Source organism: Salmo salar, chromosome 02 (genome assembly GCF_965601325.2).
Source record: "Salmo salar chromosome 02, fSalSal1, whole genome shotgun sequence".
Taxonomy (NCBI): domain Eukaryota; kingdom Metazoa; phylum Chordata; class Actinopteri; order Salmoniformes; family Salmonidae; genus Salmo; species Salmo salar.
The window spans coordinates 27,125,259-27,151,517 of NC_138292.1; the positions used below are offsets into that span (position 1 = coordinate 27,125,259).

The 26,259-nt window shown below is 42.8% G+C and overlaps 2 protein-coding genes and 1 long non-coding RNA gene across 9 annotated transcripts in view; 2 read left to right on the top strand and 1 right to left on the bottom strand.

Moving 5' to 3' along the window:
* Positions 1 to 17,235, top strand: nca11 (Neural cell adhesion molecule 1-A). 4 transcript variants are annotated; one of them, XM_014155907.3, is made up of 16 exons: positions 2 to 161; positions 1,898 to 1,969; positions 3,405 to 3,599; positions 4,172 to 4,309; positions 4,759 to 4,899; positions 5,039 to 5,156; positions 5,493 to 5,647; positions 8,383 to 8,525; positions 8,658 to 8,796; positions 10,789 to 10,956; positions 11,209 to 11,328; positions 12,959 to 13,086; positions 13,181 to 13,346; positions 15,344 to 15,548; positions 15,680 to 15,805; positions 16,228 to 17,235. In XM_014155907.3, exons 1-16 carry the CDS (start codon positions 101 to 103, stop codon positions 16,265 to 16,267), a joined length of 2,115 nt encoding a protein of 704 aa, XP_014011382.1. In that variant the 5' UTR covers positions 2 to 100; the 3' UTR covers positions 16,268 to 17,235.
* Positions 13,497 to 26,259, bottom strand: part of LOC106578359 (uncharacterized) — a 16,194-nt gene continuing 3,431 nt past the window's right edge. For 2 of the 4 annotated variants that reach the window (XR_014380527.1, XR_014380529.1), the window contains exons 4-5: positions 24,066 to 24,630; positions 23,678 to 23,874 (exon numbers count right to left, since the gene is read on the bottom strand). This is a non-coding gene — a long non-coding RNA (uncharacterized LOC106578359). Of the gene's footprint in view, positions 14,040 to 23,677; positions 24,631 to 26,259 lie in introns of those variants that run through there. The other 2 variants (XR_014380526.1, XR_014380528.1) reach the window with 2 other exon arrangements.
* Positions 20,813 to 24,244, top strand: LOC106596181 (neural cell adhesion molecule 1-like). The gene is made up of 3 exons (XM_082961447.1): positions 20,813 to 20,940; positions 22,163 to 22,367; positions 23,049 to 24,244. The coding sequence occupies exons 1-3, from the start codon at positions 20,868 to 20,870 to the stop codon at positions 23,086 to 23,088; spliced, it is 318 nt and encodes a 105-aa protein (XP_082817573.1). The 5' UTR covers positions 20,813 to 20,867; the 3' UTR covers positions 23,089 to 24,244.

Below are 26,259 nucleotides of genomic sequence, written 5' to 3' on the forward strand. Positions count from 1 at the left end.
TGTTTCCACCACTGTTGTATTTCGCGCGCAATTGCATGCAGCAGGTGTCAAGGACTACATCGATCCATTCATTGAGCATAGTGGCAACGTTGAGGTAGAAATGGCTGAATCGATGCTCATCTTGAGAATGTGTTCCATAATGCTGGTCCTTGGTTTTTCAGGTGAGAATACAAAATCCTAAACACTTCAAGGTTTGAATATTTCTGTAAATAATCAGATTAATTAGGCCTACTTTTATATTTGTTGGGAGTGGGACTATTTTTTGTTTTTAATTGTATTTATTCGATTATTTATTTGTTTAATTGTTCATTATTTGTCAATATGCATTTGCCTATAGTTTAAATAATATAGACATGTATAGACAAAAAAATGTCACTGTTGGAGTTCATTTCTTTGAATATGTGGTATGATTCAGTGTAATGACTTTCTTCATTAAAACCCTTGAAATCAGTATATCAGAGCTGGTGTAGCCTATATCTGGTGATCATATCACTGCTACAGATGTAGGATCTTAATTTGATCAACCTGTTGCAGGATAACTTTCCTGTGATGTAGGACATTTAAAACTTTGTGTGTTTAAAAAGCTTTCTGAAGTTTGTAATTTCCACTTTGACATTTCAGACTTGATTTTCCCTTAAGATACATTTATCAACCCCTACAAAAATGTAAATTCATTATAATCCACATAATAATGCACATTTCCTGTTGCTGCAGGATTATTTTTCCCTACATGTACAATATATAGCACTTTCAACACATTCCCCAAGTACATGAAAATGGTGCTACAGCTTTACAGCATCCCAAATGCAAGGACATAGGAGAGAATACTGAGTTTGGTCATCTCTTATGTTAAAAAATATATTTTCTTTATTCTATCTCTACTGAGTTCCATCAGTGTGAGGTGTACCCAGAGCAATGTCCAAGCTCATCTGTTCCTGAGGCTGAATTGTAATAGGAGATAAATGCTTTCTGAATCCACCCCAGCCCATAATTTGGCAGTGATCTTTAAAATGCCAAAAAAAAGATGCCAACTAACTACTCTTATTCTAATTCCACCACATCTAAACTCATCCTAATTAACCCAGCCGTGATTGTTAAGGCTATATCTTCCCTCTGCTGTAATTTGGTTTAGGCTCCAAGAGCCCCCTGACCTTGTTTTACAACCAAATTGATGATAGGGGAAAGGAAAGCAAAAGGTTGGAAATCTATCCAACCATTTCACCTTTCAGTGGCCAACAAAGACAAAGACAGAAAGAAAGTAAGTTATGAGGCGAAGGAGATGTGGCCATATAATAGAATTGGGACGCAGACATAGAGCCGGTCTCATCCACAGCCATAGAGCCTGTCTGAGCCGCAGCCATACAGCCATTCTCAGCCACAGCCATGCAGCCTGTCTCAGCCTCAGTACAGGAAGGAATAGTGTGCTGCTCAGGAAGTCCACCACTGCCAAGGTCCCTGCTTGTTTTTTCCTGGCCGCCTGTCAGCATGCTGCAATTAGTCCCTAGGAGCCTATTTGTAGGCCTAACTTACTATCTCCAGATTGATGGCAATCTGCAGGGCTTCAGCGTTGACAGGAGCAATTGAGACCTCTCTCCTTCTGCAGGTGTCCCAGGTCAAATCAATCAACTGATCTCTCTTGGAAATGTATAGTGTTGATGAGTGCATCGTTACAGTCTGTTGTAGAGATACAGTGTAGAAAATACATGACAGGTGTGGTTTGGTGGTATTTGATTAATCACACTAATGTATTCTTAGTCAAGTCGATAGACAGGCCCAAATGTTTGGCTCTAGGTTCTCCATTTCAATAGTTATTCCAGAATATAGAAGTTTCAAGTGGTGTTACTGTTAGGTGTCTGAAAGGTTGTTATAATATTGCTCTTCTTCCTCACTGTGTCAGAGGCCAAAATGGAAATCATCACCAGCAAGCCAGATGTGTTGCTGGGTGAGAATGTTATGCTCCTCTGCAAAGGTTGGTACAATGTTCTGGCATTTCCATAAGAGCAACATCTTACCATGGTTGAACAAATACAATATAAAGCAAAAAAATGTAAAGGGTAGAGTGTCTTCTGCATATTCTAGTACACTGGCATATGCAGTTGTATGAATTTATATATATATATATACACACACACACATGGATACAGTTGAAGTCGGAAGTTCAAATACACTTAGGTTGGAGTCATTAAAACTCATTTTTCAACCACTCCACAAATGTCTTGTTAACAAACTATAGTTTTGGCAAGTCGGTTAGGACGTCTACTTTGTGCATGACACAAGTAATTTTTCCAACAATTGTTTACAGACAGGTTATTTCACTTATAATTCACTGTATCACAATTCCAGTGGGTCAGAAGATTACATACACAGTTGACTGTGCCTTTAAACAGCTTGGAAAATTCCAGAAAATTATGTCATGGCTTTAGAAGCTTCTGATACACTAATTGACATCATTTGAGTCAGTTGGAGGTGTACCTGTGGATGTATTTCAAGGACTACCTTCAAACTCAGTGCCTCTTTGCTTGACATCTTGGGAAAAATCAAAAGAAATTAGCCAAGACCTCACACAAAAAAAAATGGTAGACCTCCACAAGTCTGGTTCATCCTTGGGAGCAATTTCCAAATGCCTGAAGGTACCACGTTCATCTGTACAAACAATAGTACGCAAGTATAACCACCATGGGACCACGCAGCCGTCATACCGCTCAGGAAGGAGACGCGTTCTGTCTCCTAAAAATGAACGTTCTTTGGTGTGAAAAGTGCAAATCAATCCCAGAACAACAGCAAAGGACCTTGTGAATATGCTGGCGGAAACAGGTAAAACGAGTCCTATATCGACATAACCTGAAAGGCCGTCCAGCAAGGAAGAAGCCACTGCTCCAAAACCACCATAAAAAAAGCAATTCCATAGAAAATTTGTGGGCAGAACTGAAAGAGCGTGTGCAAGCAAGGAGGCCTATATACCTGACTCAGTTACACCAGCTCTGTCAGGAGGAATGGGCCAAAATTCACCCAACTTATTGTGGGAAGCTTGTGGAAGGCTACCCGAAACGTTTTACTCAAGTTAAACAATTTAATGGCAATGCTACCAAAAACGAATTGAGTGTATGTAAACTTCTGACCCACTGGGAATGTGATGAAAGAAATAAAATCTGAAATAAATCATTCTCTCTACTATTATTCTGACATTACACATTCTTAAAATAAAGTGGTGATCCTAACTGACCTAAGACAGGCAATTCTTACTAGGATTAAATGTCAGGAATTGTGAAATACTGAGTTTAAATGTATTTGGCTAAGGTGTATGTAAACGTCCAACTTCAATTGTGTATATATATATATATAAATATACATCCTTAACTCATTTTTCAAATATGATACATATAATCACACATAACCCCTCTTAGCTGGTGGGGAAGGAGACATCACCTGGCAGAAAGATGGAGAGGATGCTGAAGATTACCAGGTTGAGAAAGTGGATGAGACATCGTCAAAACTGTTCATCAGAAATGCCAAGATGGAGGACGCAGGACAGTACAAATGCTTATGTGAATTTGAATCCGGTCACAGAGATGATAAATTGTATACCATCTTTGTCTACGGTAAGATGTTTAAAGTAAAACTTTTCACCTGGCTAATATGACCAAGAGTCAGTGTTGAAGGGTTTTTCTCTTATTGTTTGAGTATTGAGCTAATTAGTGTTGTCTTGCAAGATCAGATGCCACATAGCTCATATCTCTGTCACACACACACACACGTTTGTTTTAGTATCCTTGTGGGGACCAAAACATTTATTCCCATTCAAAATCCTATTTTCCCTCATCCCTAACCCTAACCTTAACCCCAAACCCCCAACTTTCTAACCCTAAACCCTAATTCGAACCCTAACCCGAAACCTAACCCCTAAGCCTAAAATAGCCTTTTTTCCTTGTGGGGAAGAGTAAAATGTTCCTTAATCCTAACCTTAGCCCCAAACCTCAAACCCCCAACCCAACTCCTAACCCTAATTCTAACCCTAAACCCTTAGCCTGAAATATCCTTTTTCCTTGTTGGGACCGGTGAAATTTTCCTTGAGGATAGTAAAACCAAAAACACACACACACACACACACACACACACACACACACACACACAATGACCCTTTCACTCTCTCCATCCCTCTCAACTTACCCAGAGCGGCCATCCTTCGGGGAAACACCGGCCTACCATGAGTTCCTGGAGGGTCAAGATGGGCTCATCACCTGCATGGTCACTGGCAAGCCGGCGGTGGAAGTCAACTGGGAGAGGGACCATGAGAAACTGCACTCTGAAGGTAGGAGGGGTACCCTGGGTTCTGATTGTTCATGTGGTATGGGGGTCTCTTAGCTTCCTAGCTCCTCGCACTAGCTGCTGCCTGCCTGCCTGCCTGCGACCGATGGAGAGGTGGCAATGGTGGACAGGCTGTTGAGGGGCAGAAGTGGTCACGTAGCTCATAGGCTAATCCGATTTGCCGTAAAAATCGAGGGATGTTTTCCGGACTCTTCCCCAAGAAACATCTGATTCAATCTGTCTTCTTTTTCCAGAGGGACAAAACACACTGAAAATAACCGTCAGACAAGCCCTGACCCTGTTTCATGTGAATGTCACCATTGACAACCTTAAAGAGAGAGCGTGATTGCTATTTGAAGCTTGGTTATATTGATGATTAAGCAGACAGAACGTGTTCCTCATGCTGAGATGGGGCTGATCTTTCTTTTCCCTGTTGCCATCTTTTGCTCCCAGCAGGTCGGATCAGAAGACTAAAAGACAACTCTCTACAGATCAACAACATCACCAGGAAGGATCACGGAACATATACCTGTGAGGCTAAAATCAAGGACCGGCCCATTTTCGAAAAGCTCAACATCTCCATCTCTGTCAACGGTGGGGTTACTGAAAGTGCAGGAGGGAATAAGGGATATTTTAGGATCTTTATTTCGTACAAACTCTGTATAGACCAGAGGATTAGGAGCGTTGTTGTTGACTATAATAAATCATGTCTCCTCTGACCCTCCTGCTGTAGTTCCTCCCACAGCGAAGCTCCATGAGGAGGTGAAGAAAGCCACGGCCGGACCAGAGACCAATGTCTCCCTCAGCTGCCTGGTCGAGGGAGTCCCCCAACCGAAAATCAACTGGACAGTGTGAGTGTGTGTGTGTGTTTCTTCACACTGATGTGCATGTGTGTAAAGCCAGAGTATCCTGCTCAAAACAGTTTGCAATAACACACAGAGAGAGAGAGAGAAAAACTAGTGTGTATTGGAAAGTGTATGTTTGGGTGAAGGCCTCCAGTGTGTCTATATTTATGTGGTCATTTATGTCTCAGTACACCACTAATGTGGCGTGCCATCCTGTCTGTGTGGTTGACTGTGTGTCTCACTTCCTGTCAACTTCCTTATCAGCAGCGTGCTAATGTTCTGTAGCACCAGGCCTCACGTCTGTCTGTCTGTCTGTCTGTCTGTCGGCGCTTCCCTCCTCAGCCCAGACTCTTCAGATAAGTCCCGCTACAAGTACAACTCAGACAAGAGTGAGCTGATTATCTCGTCCGTAGTCAGGAGCGACCACGGAGAGTACATCTGCACGGCCAAGAATAAAATCTCAGAGAGCAGTGCCATGATCATGCTGGATGTCTCAGGTGTGGTTTGTTAGAGAACATCAGGAAACACACTCCCCCTGGAAACAAACCGCTTTAGCTTCTTAAGACTAAGCTTTCTCCAAAATAACAGATAAAAAATGGCTTGTTATTTGAATACTTCCTTCCAGATGTTTACGTTCCTGATATACAGAGATATCATGGAGAATTTGATTCTATGTAAGCAACCATTTTCTGTCAGACAGTCTAGTGAGCCTGAGCCAACAGAAGCTGTTTCAGAAAACAAACCATTTGATCCCATTCAAACCCATTACCCGTGTAACATTTTCAACCAGGAAAAAGTAGCAGTGTGTGTCTCTCATCAGGGAATATATATATATATTTTTATCTTCAGGTGTTTTCAGAAAGATTGATGGAAAGAATGGGCACCTTTGAGGAAAATGGGGAAGGTTCATGCTTTTTCAATTTCTGTCAAGTTCTAGGTTTAGTGTTTTTTTTTCAAATCTAGTTCTGGGGAGGGTCATGTAATTTGTAATTGATGAAATTCCAATATTTCTTAGTGTTTTAAAATGAGTTGCTTATAAGGCTATATATCGATGTGTGCCCGATGCCGCCCCTCATCTCTGATTCTCCACTGGTCAAACAATAGGCTATTTAGTGTGGTCTCAATCAAATGATCCATAGCCTATAGGCTATAGGCTATGAAATGCATGCTTGCAGAAGCACAGAGCAAAGTTATATTTCTACGATAGAAGCTGATTAAACAGCATGATCATTAAACAGGTGCACCTTGTGCTGGGACCATAAAAGACCACTCTAAAATGTGCAGTTTTGTCACACAACACAATGCCACAGATGTCTCAAGTTTTGAGGGAGTGTACAATTGGCATGCTGACTGCAGGAATGTCCAACAGAGCTTTTGCTAGAGAATTGAATGTTAATTTCTCTACCATAAGCCGTCGTTTTAGAGAATTTGGCAGTACATCCAACCGGCCTCACAACCGCACACCATGTGTAACCACGCTAGCCCAGGACCTCCACATCCGGCTTCTTCACCTGCGAGATAGTCTGAGGAGGGGAAGGGTTGGTGCTGAGTATTTCTGTCTTTAATAAAGCCATTTTGTGGGGAAAAACTCATTCTGATTTTCTGGGTCTAGCTCCCCAGTGGGTGGACCTGGCTCCCAAGTGGGTGGGCCTATGCCCTCCCAGGCCCACCCATGGCTGCTCCCCTGCCCAGTCATGTGAAATACATAGATTAGGGCCTAATTAATTTATTTCAATTAACTGATTTCCTTCTATGAAGTATAACTTACTAAAATCTTTGAAATTGTTGCATGTTGAGTTTATATTTTTGTTCGTATAATTCTATCACTATCGATTGATTCATCTATTCATGTTCTGTGCAACAGAAGATGTTTAAACACAGACAGCTTTTAGGGAAACACTTGTGACCTTCTCTCGTTGGGTTAAGCCATTGAAGAAGAGTAGCCAGCAGTTAAAACTTACTGTTAGGGGTGTGTACAGAGGCGATGTCAGGTGCAGGAGATCAGAGTGTAGTAAACAGGCGCACTTTAATTCCGGTCCAAAAACGACAGCACATAAAAACTTAAACGTGCCAAAAACACAGAACATAACAAAAGTATAGCGCCTGAATAATATCCACATAACAATAAACAATTACACACAAAGACATGGAGGGGAAACAGAGGACTAAATACATGCAGTTGATTATTGAATAAAAACCAGGTGTGTATGGAACAAGAAAAAACTAATGGATATATGAAAAATGGAGCGGCGATGTCTAGAAAGCCGGTGACGTCGATCGCCGAACACCGCCCGAACAAGGAGAGGAGCCGACTTCGGCGGAAGTCGTGACACTTACATTTTTTCGGAGTCGGTAGTCCTACTCTGTCTGGGGTGGAAAGGTAGGCAGGCCTAACTTCAAGATTCCTCATGATGTCAGAGATATAATTATTTGCTATCTTGGACAGTTTCATTTAAAACAAGACATTTGGCATTAGAGAAATATGATAAGATGAACAAATAGGGACAACTCTCTGTCCATTCTTGGCCTGTAATTTTGGTAGTTTGTGTGTTATTAACACATATTCTGCTAATATGTAAAATGACGTAGAATTGCATAAAAGGCCATTTTTTTCTCGGACCTGCAAATACGATGATAGATTTATGCAATGCTTTTACTATAAAGGAAATCTTTCCACCCATACTCTTGTCCACGGGGGTCTGTGAACCCACAACCTTCTGGCCCCGGCCGCAGCCCTGTGCGCAATAAAAATTCCTGTGCTGTCATGTAATGCTTACAAGACAGAACAGTTTCTAAAACTTCATATCTAAGGCTCTGGTCTGTCCAAGAAGTGAGGGTAAATGGTAGACATGCTCTCTGTTATCCACTTGATGTTTGAATTATTATTTTGGGTATAGGGGACGGTCACTTTTTTCTTTCAAGCGTTCAGGCAGGGTTTAGGCCAAATATATTTTGCTGAAGGGAGGCCCATCCATTTTCATTTCAGAGAGGTCAGTTTTTCTCCATGTAACCCTTATTATAAATAACTTTCACTCCCTAACCAGATACAATACCAATATCTTTCTGGTCTTCGAAGCCATCTGAACACACAACAAAATCATTTTTCCTATTTAACAGAAGATGCACATATATTGTTAATAATTTACACATATTCTTATCTATTGTAATTTGTTTGTTATTGTCACACAAAGCACTCAGTTTGTCCTGTCTCTTGCTCTGTGCGTGTTTACAGAGCATCCTGAAGCAGTGCTGAGCCAGGAGAAGATGGAGGTGGAGCCAGGCCAGAGTATCTCAGTGTCCTGTAACGTCTCAGGACACCCTATGCCCGCGCTGCAGTGGGTCAGGAAGACCAACAATGACCACCTGCTAACAGTGGTAAGACAGACGATACATTCACACAGTGGCATTAATTACAACAAATATTGGGGGAGAATCAGGCAGAGAATACATTTTTTGTTATATTTCTCTCCTCTGAGTTCCTGTCTGGTTGTGTTTGTGTGGACACAGGATGCTGGAGGAGGTCGAGTGAGAATGGAGGATGGCTATGTCCTGGTCATTGACAATGTGACGCCCTCAGATGGAGGGCTGTACAGCTGCATGGCTATCAGTCCTGCTGGCAACGCCTCCACAGACTTCAGCCTGCAGAGTAAGGCCACTCTTGACCTTCCTACTCTGTTATGATAATACTTAGCACTAACACAACATTCCACTGGACAGAGACGTCAGTTCAATGTTAATTCAACGTGAAATCAACAAAAAATGTCACCAAGTCATTGGATTTAGGTGAAAAAAATATGAAATTCCCTTACGTTGATTACTTTTTTCAAATACAATCAGTTTTCCACGTTGATTCAACGTCCACTTTGATTCAATCAGTTTTTACCTTTCAATAAAGGGACAAGCAGCCACAAACCACTATAAAATTCTAAAATAACTGGAAACAGTGGGAGATTTTAGCTAAAGTGTAGGTACTCTAAACTCAGCAAAAAAAGAAATGTCCCTTTTTCAGGACCCTGTCTTTCAAAGGTAATTCGTAAATATCCAAATAACTTCACACATCTTCATTGTAAAGGGTTTTAACACTGTTTCCCATGCTGTTCAATGAACCATAAACAATTAATAAACATGCACCTGTGGAACGGTCGTTAAGACACTAACAGCTTACAGAAGGTAGGCAATTAAGGTCACAGTTATGAAAACTTAGGACACTAAAGAGGTCTTTCTACTGGCTCTGAAAAACACCAAAAGAAGATGCCCAGGATCCCTGCTCATCGGCATGAACTTGCCTTAGGCATGCTGCAAGGAGGCATGAGGACTGCAGATGTGGCCAGGGCAATAAATTGCAATGTCCGTACCGTGAGACGCCTAAGACAGCACTACAGGGAGACAGGACGGACAGCTGATCGTCCTCACAGTGGGAGACCACGTGTAACAACATCTGCACAGGATCGGTACATCCGAAAATCACACCTGCGGGACAGGTACAGAATGGCAACAACAACTGCCCGAGTTACACCAGGAACGCACAATCCCTCCATCAGTGCTCAGACTGTCCGCAATAGACTGAGAGAGGCTGGACTGAGGGCTTGTAGGCCTGTTGTAAGGCAGGTCCTCACCAGACATCACCGGCAACAACGTCGCCTATGGGCACAAACCCACCGTCGCTGGACCAGACAGACTGGAAAAAAGTGCCCATCACTGACGAGTCGCGGTTTTGTCTCACCAGGGGTGATGGTCGGATTCGCGTTTATCGTCGAAGGAACGAGTGTTACACCGAGGCCTGTACTCTGGAGCGGGATCGATTTGGAGGTGGAGGGTCCGTCATGGTCTGGGGCGGTGTGTCACAGCATCATCGGACTGAGCTTGTTGTCATTGCAGGCAATATCAACGCTGTGCGTTACAGGGAAGACATCCCCCTCCCTCATGTGGTACCCTTCCTGCAGGCTCATCCTGACATGACCCTCCAGCATGACAATGCCACCAGCCATACTGCTCATTCTGTGCGTGATTTCCTGCAAGACAGGAATGTCAGTGTTCTGCCATGGCCAGCGAAGAGCCCGGATCTCAATCCCATTGAGCACATCTGGGACAAGTTGAATCGGAGGGTGAGGGCTGGGCCATTCCTCCCAGAAATATCCGGGAACTTGCAGGTGCCTTGGTGGAAGAGTGGGGTAACATCTCACAGCAAGAACTGGCAAATCTGGTGCAGTCCATGAGGAGGAGATGCACTGCAGTACTTAATGCAGCTGGGGGCCACACCAGATACTGACTGTTACTTTTGACCCCCTCTTTGTTAGGGACACATTATTCCATTTCTGTTAGTCACATGTCTGTGGAACTTGTTCAGTTTATGTCTCAGTTGTTGAATCTTGTTATGTTCATACAAATATTTACACATGTTAAGTTTGCTGAAAATAAACGCAGTTGACAGTTTCTTTTTTTGGTGAGTTTATTTACATTTGCGGTGTTCACCGTTTTTTATTTCTAATGACAATGTTCTTATTATTTCATCTCTGACATGCTCATTCCCTCTTCACCTCTCTGTCTTTGAACTGCTCTGCACCTCCCTACTTTCTCCCTATTTCCCCCTCCTTCAATCCTCTCGTTCTCCATGTTTCTCTCATCTCTCCTCCCCCAGCCTGGCCAGGTAAAGCATCCCAGGTAAGTGGCACCCCAGGGCCCACATCGGTCCACTTCACCCTGGGGGCTTCCCTGGTGGACGGGGGCTCTCCCATCACCCACTTCACCCTCCAGTGGAAGACAGGACGTGAGAACAATTGGCAGGAGAAAGTCATCCAGTCCACAGGTAAACACCTGACTCTCAGTGCCCAATCTATTTCATGAAATACTGTAGATGATGTTTGAGACATTTAAGATGAAGCCAATGAATACGCTGAGGACTAGAAGTTGTATCTGAACACTGATTTCCCTAAACCAGGGGAGGCCTCTGATGACCATTTTAGTGATATGACTTGTTATGAGTAGTTTGATTAGTTTGAGTGTATACATATATAAAAGTAATATCTGTTTGTTCATGCACTCTGTTATTTGTGTGCAGACCCCCTGGTTATCACAGATCTGAACCCCTACACCACCTACTCTGTCCGGTTTGCCCCAAAGACCCACCTGGGTCAGGGAGGCTTCTCCGAAGAGCTCACCGTCCGCACACAGGGCATACGTGAGTGTCACCCTCCTCTTCCTCCTCTCTCTCTCCTCACTCCCAACCACATCATATCTAGGCAAATGCAGTATAATTATTACTAATTGTCACCAACTATCATTGTTCAAACTGCATTACTTGTGTCAAGCTACAGTATATCCATATTGCCTACTGTTTTGAGTGTCTATCTACAGTTGGAGTTTACATACACTTAGGTTGGAGTCATTAAAACTCATTTTTCAACCACTCCACAAATTTCTTGTGAACAAACTAGAGTTTGGCAAGTCGGTTAGGCCATCTACTTTGTGCATGACACAAGTAATTGTTCCAACAATTGTTTACAGACAGATTATTTCACTTATAATTCACTGTATCACAAAAGTATCTATATCCACAGTCAAACGAGTCCTATATCAACATAACCTAAAAGGCCGCTCAGCAAGGAAGAACCCACTGCTCCAAAACCGTCATAAAAAAAGCCAGCCTACGGTTTGCAACTGCACATGGGGACAAAGATCGTACTTTTCAGAGAAATGTCCTCTGGTCTGATGAAACAAAAATAGAACTGTTTGGTGATAATGACCATCGTTATGTTTGGAGGGAAAAGGGCGAGGCTTGCAAGCCGAAGAACACCATCCCAAGCGTGAAGCACGGGGGTGGCAGCATCATGTTGTGGGGGTGCTTTGCTGCAGGAGGGACTGGTGCACTTCACAAAATAGATGGATTCATAAGGAAGGAAAATTATGTGGATATATTGAAGCAACATCTCAAGACACCGGTTAGGAAGTTAAAGCTTGGTCGCAAATGGGTCTTCCACCCCAAGCATACTTCCAAAGTTGTGGTAAAATGGCTTAAGGACAACAAAGTCAAAGAGTGGCCATCACAAAGCCCTGACTTCAATCCTATAGAAAATTTGTGGGCAGAACTGAAAAAGCGTGTGCGAGCAAGGAGGCCTACAAACCTGACTCAGTTACAATACCTCTGTCAGGAGGAATGGGCCAAAATTCACCCAACTTATTGTGGGAAGCTTGTGGAAGGCTACCCGAAACGTTTGACTCAAGTTTAACAATTTAATGACAATGCTACCAAATACTAATTGAGTGTATGTAAACGTCTGACCCACTGGGAATGTGATAACAGAAATAAAAGCTGGAATGAATCATTCTCTCTACTATTATTCTGACATTTCACATTCTTAAAAGAAAGTGGTGATCCTAACTGAACTAAAACAGAGAATGTTTACTAGATTTAAATGTATTTGGCTAAGGTGTATGTAAACTTCCGACTTCAGCTGTATATTGGCTGGAAGAAATATGAATCTGCCATAATTCACTCATTCCGCTGTCACATGATCATCCACATGACATCATCACCTACTCGCTGATGGCTATTCATGCTCCATTATTGCCCCTCTCCTGATGACATCATCCCATTCCATCGGCATTCGGCCCCGCAGGAGGTAAAGTACTGATACGTGTCGAAAAACTCTGAAATGTCAATTTTTCATGGATAACCAACCTCCCTAACATGACAGTAGATTTTACTACAACATTTTCTCACACTGTGTGTAAGCTGTCTGATGCATGAACACCCCTGACCTCTGTACCTATTGTACCAACACACTGCCTCTACCTCCCTCCCACCCCAGGGGAACCAGACAGCCCGGTCCTGGTGGCCAGCGAGGGGAAGGTTGAGGGCAATATGTTCTCAATCCCTTTAATGCAGTTGGACAATGGAGACTCCCCCATTATCCACTACACTGTCCGCTACAGATTGGTGAGTATGCATGCGTTTTTGTTTTTCAGTGAAGACAAAAGATCTAGACATTACAGTGTGCAAGACCTTACACCCCCCCCCCTCTCTCTCTTAGAATAAGGTGGATGAGGACTGGAGGGAGAAGGACCTGCCATCCAACTCGACAGTGATCAACCTCCATGACCTGCAGTATAAATCAGACTACCACATGGAGGTGCTAGCCGTCAACTCCTACGGCTCCTCCAGCTCCGCCAAGCTGAACTTCAGCGTCCCACAGCCTGGTAAGCTGCTATGGCATACTGTAGTAGTGAAATAAAGCTTCAGACCTTTCGAGAGGTGGGACAAATACTGGATTGAGCAGAGTAACGCAGTGCTGCCACCACCTTCCAATAAACCGGTATGTAAGAGTGAAGGACACACCAGAACTCAAATCAAATCAAATGTATTTATATAGCCCTTCTTACATCAGCTGATATCTCAAAGTGCTGTACAAACAGCAAGCAATGCAGGTGTAGAAGCACGGTGGCTAGGAAAAACTCCCTAGAAAGGCCAAAACTTAGGAAGAAACCTAGAGAGGAACCAGGCTATGAGGGGTGGCCAGTCCTCTTCTGGCTGTGCCGGGTGGAGATTATAACAGAACATGGCCAAGATGTTCAAATGTTCATAAATGACCAGCATGGTCAAATAATAATAATCACAGTAGTTGTCGAGGGTGCAACAAGTCAGCACCTCAAGAGTAAATGTCAGTTGGCTTTCATAGCCGATCATTGAGAGTATCTCTACCGCTCCTGTTGTCTCTAGAGAGTTGAAAACAGCAGGTCTGGGACAGGTAGCACGTCCGGTGAACAGGTCAGGGTTCCATAGCCGCATGGCAGAACAGTTGAAACTGGAGCAGAAGCACGGCCAGGTGGACTGGGGACAGCAAGGAGTCATCATGACAGGTAGTCCTGAGGCATGGTCCTAGGGCTCAGGTCCTCCGAGAGAAAGAAAGAAAGAAAGAAAGAGAGAAAGAAAGAAAGAAAGAAAGAAAGAAAGAAAGAAAGAAAGAAAGAAAGAAAAAAAGAAAGAAAGAAAGAAAGAAAGAAAGAGAGAGAGAGAATTAGAGAGAGCATACTTAAATTCCCACAGGACACCGGATAAGAAAGGAGAAAAACTCCAGATATAACAGACTGACCCTAGCCCCCCGACACATAAACTACTGCAGCATAAATACTGGAGGCTGAGACAGGAGGGGTCAGGAGACACTGTGGCCCCATCTGATGATACCCCCGGACAGGGCCAAACAGGAAGGATATAACCCCACCCACTTTGCCAAAGCACAGCCCCCAGTCCACTAGAGGGATATCTTCAACCACCAACTTACCATCCTGAGACAAGGCCGAGTATAGCCCACAAAGATCTCCGCCACGGCACAACCCAAGCTGTGACTTCACAGCAGACAGGTGCTTGGACCAATTCAAACAGTCAAAAGACCCACACAATAGTGATGAAGGCACATATAGGACCCAGCCCTACAATAACTGTTCTGTCCTCCCTTCATAACCCAAACTGTAATTTAAAAAGGTACTCCTAAAAACTAAACACATTTAACAGGACTCAGCCAACAGAATAGGACACAGACATGACACTAAAAACATTTAAAACATTTAAAAACATTTAGCTTGTCTAGCTGACGAGACGCTCCCGTGGGGTCTGAGCATGTGCACCCTTGCTGAGCTGGCAGGCATGGCAAGTTGCAGGCCGACGGTAGGTACGTATCTAAGGTGCACTGAGTAGCCTTAGCCTTAAGCAACAACCCCCCAAAAAATATTTCTTATCTGGTTGCCGTCGGCAGCCCTACACAGCAGCGAATAACACCCTCCCCCCATTATAGGGTGAGTGCAATATAATTGCAAGGGCTACAGAGCCTCACGTTCATCGAAGGACCAGCTCCTCCGCTACCACCTTTCTGCGCTCTCACCTTAAAAATAGTCTTTCCAGAGTCCTGGGCAGAGCTGGCAAACAGCCACAGGTGCCAGCAATTAGTTCATTATTTGGTGATGTCATTCCTTATGAGCTGTTTCACAGCTTTACCACAGTCACATACTGGAAAACAGACTATTGCCCAAGAGAGAGGAAAATACCTCTGATATAAAACAGTTACAGAACAGAATGCCATTTCAGGATAAAATGTTTTACTGGGTTTAAATATGATTATCTCTCCCTCTCTGTGTCTTTCTCCTTCTCTCTGTCCCTTTCATCCCCTCCCTCACTCCTTCCCTCCCTTCTTCCCTTTCAGTAGCCAAGATGAATAAGGGTGGGATGGGGAAAGGGGCTGTGGCAGGCATTGTCATAGTCATCTTCTTGGTGCTACTGATCGCTGTGGACGCCACCTGTTGCTATACCAACCACTGTGGCATGCTGATGTTCCTGGCTGTCAAGCTGTTTGGGCAGAAGGTTCCTGGGATGAAGACTGTGGAGGAGGGTGACGGCACCTCTAATGGGTAACACTGTTCTCTAGCCTACTGTCTGCCTGTTCCTCAATGTAACATATTCAGAGGGTTGTAGTGTGGTTATGTGTGTTTCTCTGTATGAACCCTCCTGAGCCTCAGTTTATGTGTGTCCTTCAATGCAGAGACTTGAAGTTGAATGGGCTAGGAATACCGAGGGATAGCATCCCAAAACTGCAGACACAAAATGGGGAAAAGAATGGGTTGGAGGCGGAGGTCACGTGCGACAAAGCGCCCCTCACCAAATTCGAGTAGGTGGCCCATGATGATGTCAGAGGGTTGGACACAGCCCACCCTCACCCTAAACGGGCTGTGATCCATAAAAAATGGCAGAAAGCGGCACCTCCACACTTATAAGTCAGCAAGTGTGTTTGATCACTGACTAAATAAATTATAACTACTATACCCATGTGCAAATTGAAACTCTTAGCCATTTTTTGATACCCATGTTAATTGTTTGGTAGCCACCACCCACTTGCCACTGCTAGAGTCTTTGATAACTTGAGCTGATGAACACAGGAATGCCCTCTCAGAATTAGTAGGCACACAGTCTTATTTTCCTGTATTTGCATGTGCATATTTAGTTACTGAGCTAATGACTCATTAAATATTTGCATGGCTAGTTGTATTGAGTTGTATTTTATTTCTAACCTGACCTATCATTTCCTATCAGGAAGACGTCCCCCAATGGAGATCCTGCCACAGAGGCCTGAGTTACTGAACAGGAAGTGACATCCTAGTATCTGAAGAATGGAACCTGTAAATGTCAAAGTAGAAGGGAGGAAGTATTGTGAGTTGAGGGGTCTTAGTTAAATGTTTTTGGAGAGTTCCCAGGACAGTCCATGTTGAGAAAGGATAAGGATTAGGAAAGTCATCTGTGAACTGTAATGTCTAACATTAACAGATTGTTGTAATTTCATCCAGCCCTGTGTAATCTCATGTTAAGTGTTACATTTCCTTGCTTTTTTGTTTCAGTACATTCATGTTATATTTCAGTACATTCATGTTCTATTTCAGTACATTAAGGCTGCTCTAAATTGTCAGGGAGACCTTCGTAGTTCATTAATTGAATCATAACTCATTATTTATTGAAGTCTATATTCACTTTAATCTGCAATATAATCTGTAAGCGACATATCATTATTTAATAAGGACATTTTATCCTAACATATTAACAATATACAGCAGGACTGCCCAACCCTCTTACTGGAGATCTACTGTCCTGTAGGTTTTCAGTCCAACCCTAATTTAGCATATCTTATTCAGCTAGTTAAGGTCTTGTTGAGCAGCTAATTAGTAGAATCAGGTGTGTTAAATTAGGGTTGGACTGAAAACCCACAGGACGGTAGATCTCCAGGAAGAGGGTGGGCAGCCCTGATATACAGTATACAGCATAATCACATTAACAAATAACAACGTGTCAAAATTACATCTCTTCAAGTGTTGTAGTCATGAGGAATATACAGAGCTCATATATGACAGAGCTATATGATGTGCTTATTTTTTAATAATCTGTTGTTAAATTGTAAATTGCTCATATAATCATTTTATGTTTGTATTTGTTTAATTATCCACTTTTTTACTGTTTATTTTGTACATTGTACACTGTATATTGTTTGTACATACACATACAGTATAACAGCTATGCATTTTGCTATTTAAAAAATGTGACTTAAAAACATGCTGTTTTTCATTCACTTTTCTTGAATTTACCATACTGTAGGCCTTGTGGTCTAGATATCAAAGTTCTCTGACCACCTCAGTGTGATTGTAGTTGGCTGTAGTTAACTGCATCGTCATCCTCTGCCTTGTTATTCCGCTGCCTCCTTTTAAGGGGAACAGATTTTAGTGCAGATCTATATTTGTATTTACCTAGTAGTTATTACTATATTACAGATACTACGTAATGTAAGCCTGTTGTTGCATTGTTGGGTACATGTTTTTTTGCAAGTTATTATGCAACTGTTTTGATACACATTATTTTACTTGTGGAATTTACTGTGAGTGTCTCACTCACTCTGTGGTTATTTAACTGGGTGAAGGAGCAGGGCTGATATTGAGCTCTGCGTAGTTCATGTCATCAGGATCAGTGATCGGCTTGGCTGACCGTCTCATGTTTTGTGATATATATATATATATATAAGATTAAGAAATAAAAGTAACAAATAATTAAAGAGCAGCAGTAAGATAACAATTGCAATAGCGAGGATATATACAGGGGGCACCGGTGCAGAGTCAATGTGCGGGTGCACCGGTTAGTTGAGGTAATTGAGGTAATATGTACATGTAGATAGAGTTATTAAAGTGACTATGCATAGATAATAACAGAGAGTAGCAGCATCGTAAAATATGGGGGGGGGGCAATGCAAATAGTCTGGGTAGCCATTTGATTAGACGTTCAGGAGTCTTATGGCTTCGGGGTAGAAGCTGTTTAGAATCTTCTTGAAGTAGATTTGGCGCTCCGGTATCACTTGCCGTGCAATAGCAGAGAGCTTGGTCACAGTGATATACTGGGCCGTACGCAATACCCTCTGTAGTGCCTTGCAGTCAGAAGCCGAGCAGTTACCATACCAGGGTGGTCATGCAACCAGTCAGGATGCTCTCGATGGTGCAACTGTAGAAACCTTTGAGGATCTGAGGACCCTTGCCAAATCCTTTCACTATCCTGCGGGGGAATAGGTTTTGTTGTGCCCTCTTCACGTCTGTCTTGGTGTGCTTGAACCATGTTAGTTTGTTGGTGATGTGGACACCAAGGAACTTGAAGCTCTCAACCTGCTCCACTACAGCACCGTCGATGAGAATGGGGGCGTGCTCGGTCCTCCTTTTCCTGTAGACCACAATCATCTCCTTTGTCTTGATCACGTTGAGGGAGAGGTTGTTGTACTGGCACCACACGGCCAGGTCTCTGTCCTCCTCCGTAGTTGCTGTCTCATTGTTGTTGGTGATCAGGCCCACCACTGTTGTGTCATCGGCAAACTTAATAATTGTGTTGGACTCGTGCCTGGCCGTGCAGTTATGAGTGAACAGGGAGTACAGGAGGGGACTGAGCATGCACCCCTGAGGGGCTGCCCGTCAGGAAGTCTAGGATCCAGTTGCAGAGGGAGGTGTTTAGTCCCAGGGTCCTTAGCTTATTAATGAGCTTTGAGGTAACTATGGTGTTGAACGCTGAGCTGTACTCAATGAATGTAATTCTCACATAGGCGTTCATTTTGTCCAGTTGGGACAAGGCATTGTGGAGTTCAATAGAGATTGCATCATCTGTGGATCTGTTGGGGTGGTATGGAAATTGGAGTGGGTCTAGGGTTTCTGGGATAATGGTGTTGATGTGAGCCATGACCAGCCTTTCAAAGCACTTCATGGCTACAGACGTGAGTGCTACGAGTCAGTAGTCATTTAGGCAGGTTACCTTAGTGTTCTTGGGCACTGGGACTATGGTGGTCTGCTTGAAACATGTTGGTCTTACAGACTCAGACAGGGAGAGGTTGAAAATGTCAGGGAAGATACTTGCCAGTTGGTCAGCGCGTACTCGGAGTACACATCCTGTTAATCCGTCTGGCTCTGCGGCCTTGTGCATGTTGACCTGTTTAAAGGTCTTACTCACATCGGCTGCGGAGAGTGTGATCACACAGTTGTCCAGAACAACTGATGCTCTCATGCATGTTTCAGTGTTACTTGCCTTGAAGCGAGCATAGAAGTAATTTAACTCATCTGGTAGGCTTGTGTCACTGATCAGCTCTCAGCTGTGCTTCCCTTTGTAGTCTGTAATAGTTTTCAAGCCCTGCCACATCCGACGAGCGTCGGAGCCAGTGTAGTATGATTTAATCTTAGTCCTGTATTGATGCTTTGCCTGTTTGATGGTTTGTCGGAGGGCATAGCGGGATTTCTTATAAGCTTCCGGGTTAGAGTCCCGCTGCTTGAAAGCGGCAGCTCTAACCTTTATCTCAGTGTGGATGTTGCCTGTAATTCATGGCTTCTGGTTGGGGTATGTACGTACAGTCACTGTGGGGACGACGTCATCGATGCTCTTATTGATGAAGCCAGTGACTGATGTTGTGTACTCCTCAATGCCATCAGAAGATTCCTGGAACATTTTACAGTCTGTGCAAGAATAACAGTCCTGTAGCTTAGCAACTCTTTCATCTGACCACTTTTTATTGACCGAGTCACTGGTTCTTCCTGCTTACATTTTTTTTGTAAGCAGGAATCAGGAGGATAGATTTATGGTCAGATTTGCCAAATGGAGGGCGAGGGAGAGCTTTGTTCGTGTCTCTGTGTGTGGAGTAAAGGTGGACTTGAGTTTTTTTTCCCTCTGGTTGCACATTTAACATGCCTGTAGAAATTTGGTACAACGGATTTAAAAAGTCTCCGGCCACTAGGAGCGCCACCTCTGGATGAGCATTTTCCTGTTTACTTATGGTGGTATACATATGCGGTCTTCGTGCCAGCATTGTTCTGTGGTGGTATGTAGACAGCTATGAAAAATACAGATGAAAACTCTCTAGGTAGATAGTGTATTCTACAGCGTATCATGAGAAACTCTACCTCAGGCAAGCAAAACCTCGAGACTTCCTTAGATATCATGCACCAGCTGTTGTTTACAAATATACAAAGACCCCCACCCCTTGTCTTGCCAGTGGCTGCTGTTCTGTCCTGCCGATACAGTGTATAGCCTGCCAGCTGTGTTATTCATCTCGTCGTTCAGCCATGACTCGGTGAAACATAAGATATTACAGTTTTTAATGTCCCGTAGTTTATTAATCTTGCTCGTAGGTCATCAATTTTATTTTCCAATGATTGCACGTTGACCAGTAGAACGGATAGAAGTGGAGGTTTACTCGCTCGCCTACCAATTCTCAGATGGCAGCCTGACCTCCGCCCCCTTTTTCTCCATCTTTGCTTCACGCAAATGACAGGGATTTGGGCCTGTTCCTGGGAAAGCAGTATATCCTTCACATCGGACTCGATAAAGGAAAAAGCTTCTTCCATTTCGTGGTGAGTAAATGCTGTTCTGATGTCCAGAAGTTATTTTCGGTAATAAGAGGCAGTAGCAGCTACATTATGTACAAAATAATTTTAAAAATAAGTTACAAACAACACAAGAAAAAAAAGAAGTAACACAGTTGTTTAGGAGCATGTAAAACATTAGCCATCCTCTCCGGCTCCATTCAAGACATTACAGAGTTTGCATGTCCTTATCCCCCCTCTTTGTCTCTCTCTAAGAATAAGGCGGACGAGGACTAGAGGTAGAAGGACCTGCCGTCAAACTCGACAGTGATCAACCTCCATGACCTGCAGTATAAATCAGACTACCACATGGAGGTGCTAGCCGTCAACTCCTACGGCTCCTCCAGCCCTGCCAAGCTGAACTTCAACGTCCCACAGCCTGGTAAGCTGCTATGGCATACTGTAGTAGTGAAATAAAGCTTGAGACCTTCCAAGAGGTGGGACAAATACTGGATTGAGCAGAGTAACGTAGTGCTGCCACCACCTTAAGAATAACCGGTATGTCAGAGTGAAGGACACACCATAACTCAACAACAATATAACAAAGAATTATATACTTTATTAAAAACATTTAATTTCATAAGACAGCCTATCTCAGATAGGCGCCCTACTATATTTCTGCTGTCTATGCCACTGAGCCTGAGTAGGAAGAAGAAAACTGTGGTGTAAGGCACATGGTGGGAGGGTGTTATTCGCTGCTGTGTAAGGCTGCTGACGACAACCAGATAAGAAAGCTTTTTTGCGAGGTTGTTGATTAAGGCTAAGGCTACTCAGTGCACCTTAGATATGTACCTACCGTCGGCCTGCAACTTGCCATGCCTGCCAGCTCAGCAAGGGTGCACATGCTCAGACCCCACGGGAGCGTCTCGTCAGCTAGACAAGCTCAATGTTTTTACATTTTTTAAATGTTTTTAGTGTCATGTCTGTGTCCTATTCTGTTGGCTGAGTCCTGTTAAATGTGTTTAGTTTTTAGAAATTACAGTTTGGGTTATGAAGGGAGGACAGAACTGTAATTGTAGTGCTGGGTCCTATATGTGCCTTCATCACTATCGTGTGGGTCTTTTGACTGTATGAATTGGTCCAAGCACCTGTCTGCAATGAAGTCACATGCTTTAAGAGTATTTGATGTCCAGTTTTCTGTGTAACCACATGTTCCCACCTTTGTGTGCAATGTCACCTCCTAGTGTGTAATTAAGCTCATAGCCTATGTGTGATTATAGGGTGAGTGCAATATAATTGCAAGGGTTACAGAGCCTCACGTTCATCGAAGGACCAGCTCCCCCGTTAACACCTTTCTGCACTTTCCCCTTATAATAGGTTTTCCAGAGTCCCGGGCTAAGCTGGCAAACAGGCACAGGTGCCAGCAATTAGTTCATGATTTGGTGACGTCACATACTGGAAAACGGACTATTGTCCAATAGAGCGGAAAATATCTCTGAAATAAAAACAGTTACAGAACAGAATGCCAGGGCAGGATAAAATGTTTTGCTGATGTTATGATCAGCAAAATGTTATGATTATCTCTCCCTCTCTGTGTCTCTCTCTCCTTCTCTCCCACCCTTTCATACCCTCCCTCACTCCTTCCCTCCCTTCTTCCCTTTCAGTAGCCAAGATGAATATGGGTGTGATGGGGAAAGGGGCTGTGGCAGGCATTGTCATAGTCATCTTCTTGGTGCTACTGATCGCTGTGGACGCCACCTGTTGCTATACCAACCGCTGTGGCATGCTGATGTTCCTGGCTGTCAAGCTGTTTGGGCAGAAGGTTCCTGGGATGAAGACTGTGGAGGAGGGTGACGGCACCTCTAATGGGTAACACTGTTCTCTAGCCTACTGTCTGCCTGTTCCTCAATGTAACATATTCAGAGGGTTGTAGTGTGGTTATGTGTGTTTCTCTGTATGAACCCTCCTGAGCCTCAGTTTATGTGTGTCCTTCAATGCAGAGACTTGAAGTTGAATAGGCTTGGCATAGCAAGGGATAGCATCCCAAAATTGCAGACACAAAATGGAGCAAATAATGGGTTGCAGGCGGAGGTCATGTACGACAAAGCACCCCTCACCAAATTTTGAGTAGGCTGCCCATGATGATGTCAGAGGGGTGGACACAGCCCACCCTCGCCCTAAACGGGCTGTGATCCTTAAAAAAGGGCAAAAAGAGGCACCTCCGCACTTATAAGTCAGCAAGTGTGTTTGATCACTGACTAATTAAATTATAACTACTATACCCATGTGCAAATTGAAAATCTTAGCCATTTTTTTGATACCCATGTTAATTGTTTGGTAGCCACCACCCACTTGCCACTGCTAGAGTCTTTGATGACTTGAGCTGATGAACACGGGAATGCCCTCTCAGAATTAGTAGGCACACAGTCTTTTTTTCCTGTATTTGCATGTGCATATTGAGTTACTGAGCCAATGACTCATTAAATATTTGCATGGCTAGTTGTATTGAGTTGTATTTTATTTCTAACCTGACCTATCATTTCCTATCAGGAAAACGTCCCCCAGTGGAGATCCTGCCACAGAGGCCTGAGTTACTGAACAGGAAGTGACATCATAGTATCTGAAGAATGGAACCTATAAATGCCAAAGTAAGGAGGAAGTATTGTGAGTTGGGGGTCTTAGTTAAATGTTTTTGGAGAGTTCCCAGGACAGTCCATGTTGAGAAATGATAAGAATTAGGAAAGTTATCTGTGAACTGTAATGTCTAACATCAACAGATGGTTGTAATTTCATCCAGCCCTGTGTAATCTCATGTTAAGTGTTACATTTCCTTGCTTTTATATTTCAGTACATTCATGTTATATTTCAGTACATTAAGGCTGCTGTAAATTGTCAGGGAGACCTTCGTAGTTCATGAATTTAATCATAACTCATTATTTATTGAAGTTTATATTCACTTTAATCTGAAAAAAATCTGAAAGTGACATACCATTATTTAATAAGGACATTTTATCCTAACATATTAACATATTTCCACATTGAATGTACAGTATACAGCATAATCTCATTAACAAATAACGACGTGTCAAAATTACATGTCTTCAAGTGTTGTAATCATGAGAAATATACAGATCTCTTATATAGCACAGAGCAATATGAAATGCACATTTCTTTATAACCTGTTGTTAAATGGCATACCCTGTGTTCTCATGTAATCATTTTATGTTTGTATTTGTTTAATTATCCACTTTTTTACTGTTTATTTTGTACATTGTACACTGTACATTGTTTGTACTTACTCTGACCACCTCAGTGTGATTGTAGTTGGCTGTAGTTAACTGCATTGTCATCCTCTGCCTTGTTATTCCGCTGCCTCCTTTTAAGGGGAACAGATTTTAGTGCAGATCTATATTTGTATTTACCTAGTAGTTATTACTATATTACAGATACTACGTAATGTAAGCCTGTTGTTGCATTGTTGGGTACATGTTTTTTTGCAAGTTATTATGCAACTGTTTTGATACACATTATTTTACTTGTGGAATTTACTGTGAGTGTCTCACTCACTCTGTGGTTATTTACATGGGTGAAGGAGCAGGGCTGATATTGAGCTCTGCGTAGTTCATGTCATCAGGATCAGTGATCGGCTTGACTGACCGTCTCATGTTTTCATAGATGTCCTCTGGTGTAGACAATGTTGATTTTTGTATCTAACAGTCAGAATACAGTCAAAATACTGAGCACTGGCCCCAGACATAGAATGACTCTCTTTCTACTCTTTGGTATAGTTTAACTAACTCAAAGTTCAATGGGATTGATTTACACATTTACCATTCACTTTCATACGAGCCGGTTTTTATTATCTAAGAAAAATAGAACAATAAATTACATGTGTAAGGTTTGTTTTGCAATGACAACATAGTCCATTGCATCACTTTGAAGTGACTCTCCACAGTTACCGATTTAGTAATTTCCCTTCAGACAACAGGGCCTGGTGATCAGACTGACTGTGTTGGTGAAGGGGTAGAAGCAGACAACCACAGTAAGGCTACTGTTAGTACATTACTTTCCTCTGAACACCTACCTGGGGGACTTGTTTGGTCGGAAGCTTCTTCTCAGCCCTGTTCCAATTCTGTGGATGATAAAACAAAGAGGGAATTCAGCCATAAAGGCCAACTAAATAGCCTGTTATCCTCTCTAGGGTAGGGGGCAGTATTTGCACGGCCGGATAAAAAACGTACCCAATTTAATCTGGTTATTACTACTGCCCAGAAACTAGAATATGCATATAATTGTTTGATTTTGATAGAAAACACCCTGAGGTTTCTAAAACTGTTTGAATGGTGTCTGTGAGTATAACAGAACTCATATGGCAGGCAAAAACCTGAGAAGATTCCTTACAGGAAGTGCCCTCTCTGACCATTTCTTGGCCTTCTACACTCTCTTTATTGAAAACGGAGGATCTCTGCTGTAACGTGACACTTCCTACGGCTCCCATAGGCTCTCAGAAGGCGGCAGAACGTTGAATGATGACTTTGCAGGCCATGGCTGAAAAACAGTAGCGCATTTGGTAAGTGGTCGATCTGAGAACAATGAGACTGGGGCGCGCGTGCACGAGAAGAGTCCATTTTAGATTTTTAGTCTTTGAACGAAAACAGGGTTACCCGGTCGGAATATTATCGAAAAATCGCATAAAAAATGATTTTAAACAGCGTTTGACATGCTTCGAAGTACGGTAATGGAATATTTAGATTTTTTTTTGTCACGATACGCGCCGGAGCGTCACCCTTCGTTACCCTTCGGATAGTGTCTTGAACGCACGAACAAAACAGAGGATATTTGAACATAACTATGGATTATTTTGAACCAAACCAACATTTGTTATTGAAGTAGAAGTCCTGGGAGTGCATTCTGACGAAGAACAGCAAAGGTAATCCAATTTTTCTTATAGTAAATCTGAGTTTGGTGAGTGCCAAACTTGGTGGGTGTCAAAATAGCTAGCCCGTGATGGCGAGCTATCTACTCAGAATATTGCAAAATGTGCTTTTGCCGAAAAGCTATTTTAAAATCGGACATAGGGATTGCATAAAGGAGTTCTGTATCTATAATTCTTAAAATAATTGTTATGTTTTTTGTGAACGTTTATTGTGAGTAATTTAGTAAATTCACCGGAAGTTTGCGGTGGGTATGCTAGTTCTGAACGTCACATGCTAATGTAAAAACCTGGTTTTTGATATAAATATGAACTTGATTGAACAAAACATGCATGTATTGTATAACATAATGTCCTAGGAGTGTCATCTGATGAAGATCATCAAAGGTTAGTGCTGCATTTAGCTGTGGTTTGGGTTTATGTGACATTATATGCTAGCTTGAAAAATGGGTGTCTGATTATTTCTGGCTGGGTACTCTGCTGACATAATCTAATGTTTTGCTTTCGTTGTAAAGCCTTTTTGAAATCGGACAGTGTGGTTAGATTAACGAGAGTCTTGTCTTTAAAATGGTGTAAAATAGTCATATGTTTGAGAAATTGAAGTAATAGCATTTCTAAGGTATTTGAATATTGCGCCACGGGATTCCACTGGCTGTTGAGTAGGTGGGACGATTTCGTCCCACATACCCTAGAGAGGTTATGCTTTTTAGTAACTTTCCACTGTTGGCCAACCAAACCAACAGTTGGTGGTTGTCGATGCCAGTTTGGTATCTCTTTTGAAAGAACATTTGGAAAGAAAGAAGAAAGAAGAAGTCTCAGTTGTGACAT

Coding starts and splice junctions, on each gene's coding strand:
- nca11 (XM_014155907.3), top strand. CDS start 101: ATGGCTGAATCGATGCTCATCTTGAGAATGTGTTCCATAATGCTGGTC. Junction 5,157..5,492: donor CCGAAAATCAACTGGACAGT/GTGAGTGTGTGT, acceptor TTCCCTCCTCAG/CCCAGACTCTTCAGATAAGT. Junction 5,648..8,382: donor GATCATGCTGGATGTCTCAG/GTGTGGTTTGTT, acceptor GCGTGTTTACAG/AGCATCCTGAAGCAGTGCTG.
- LOC106596181 (XM_082961447.1), top strand. CDS start 20,868: ATGGAGGTGCTAGCCGTCAACTCCTACGGCTCCTCCAGCCCTGCCAAG. Junction 20,941..22,162: donor CTTCAACGTCCCACAGCCTG/GTAAGCTGCTAT, acceptor CTTCCCTTTCAG/TAGCCAAGATGAATATGGGT. Junction 22,368..23,048: donor GGTGACGGCACCTCTAATGG/GTAACACTGTTC, acceptor ATTTCCTATCAG/GAAAACGTCCCCCAGTGGAG.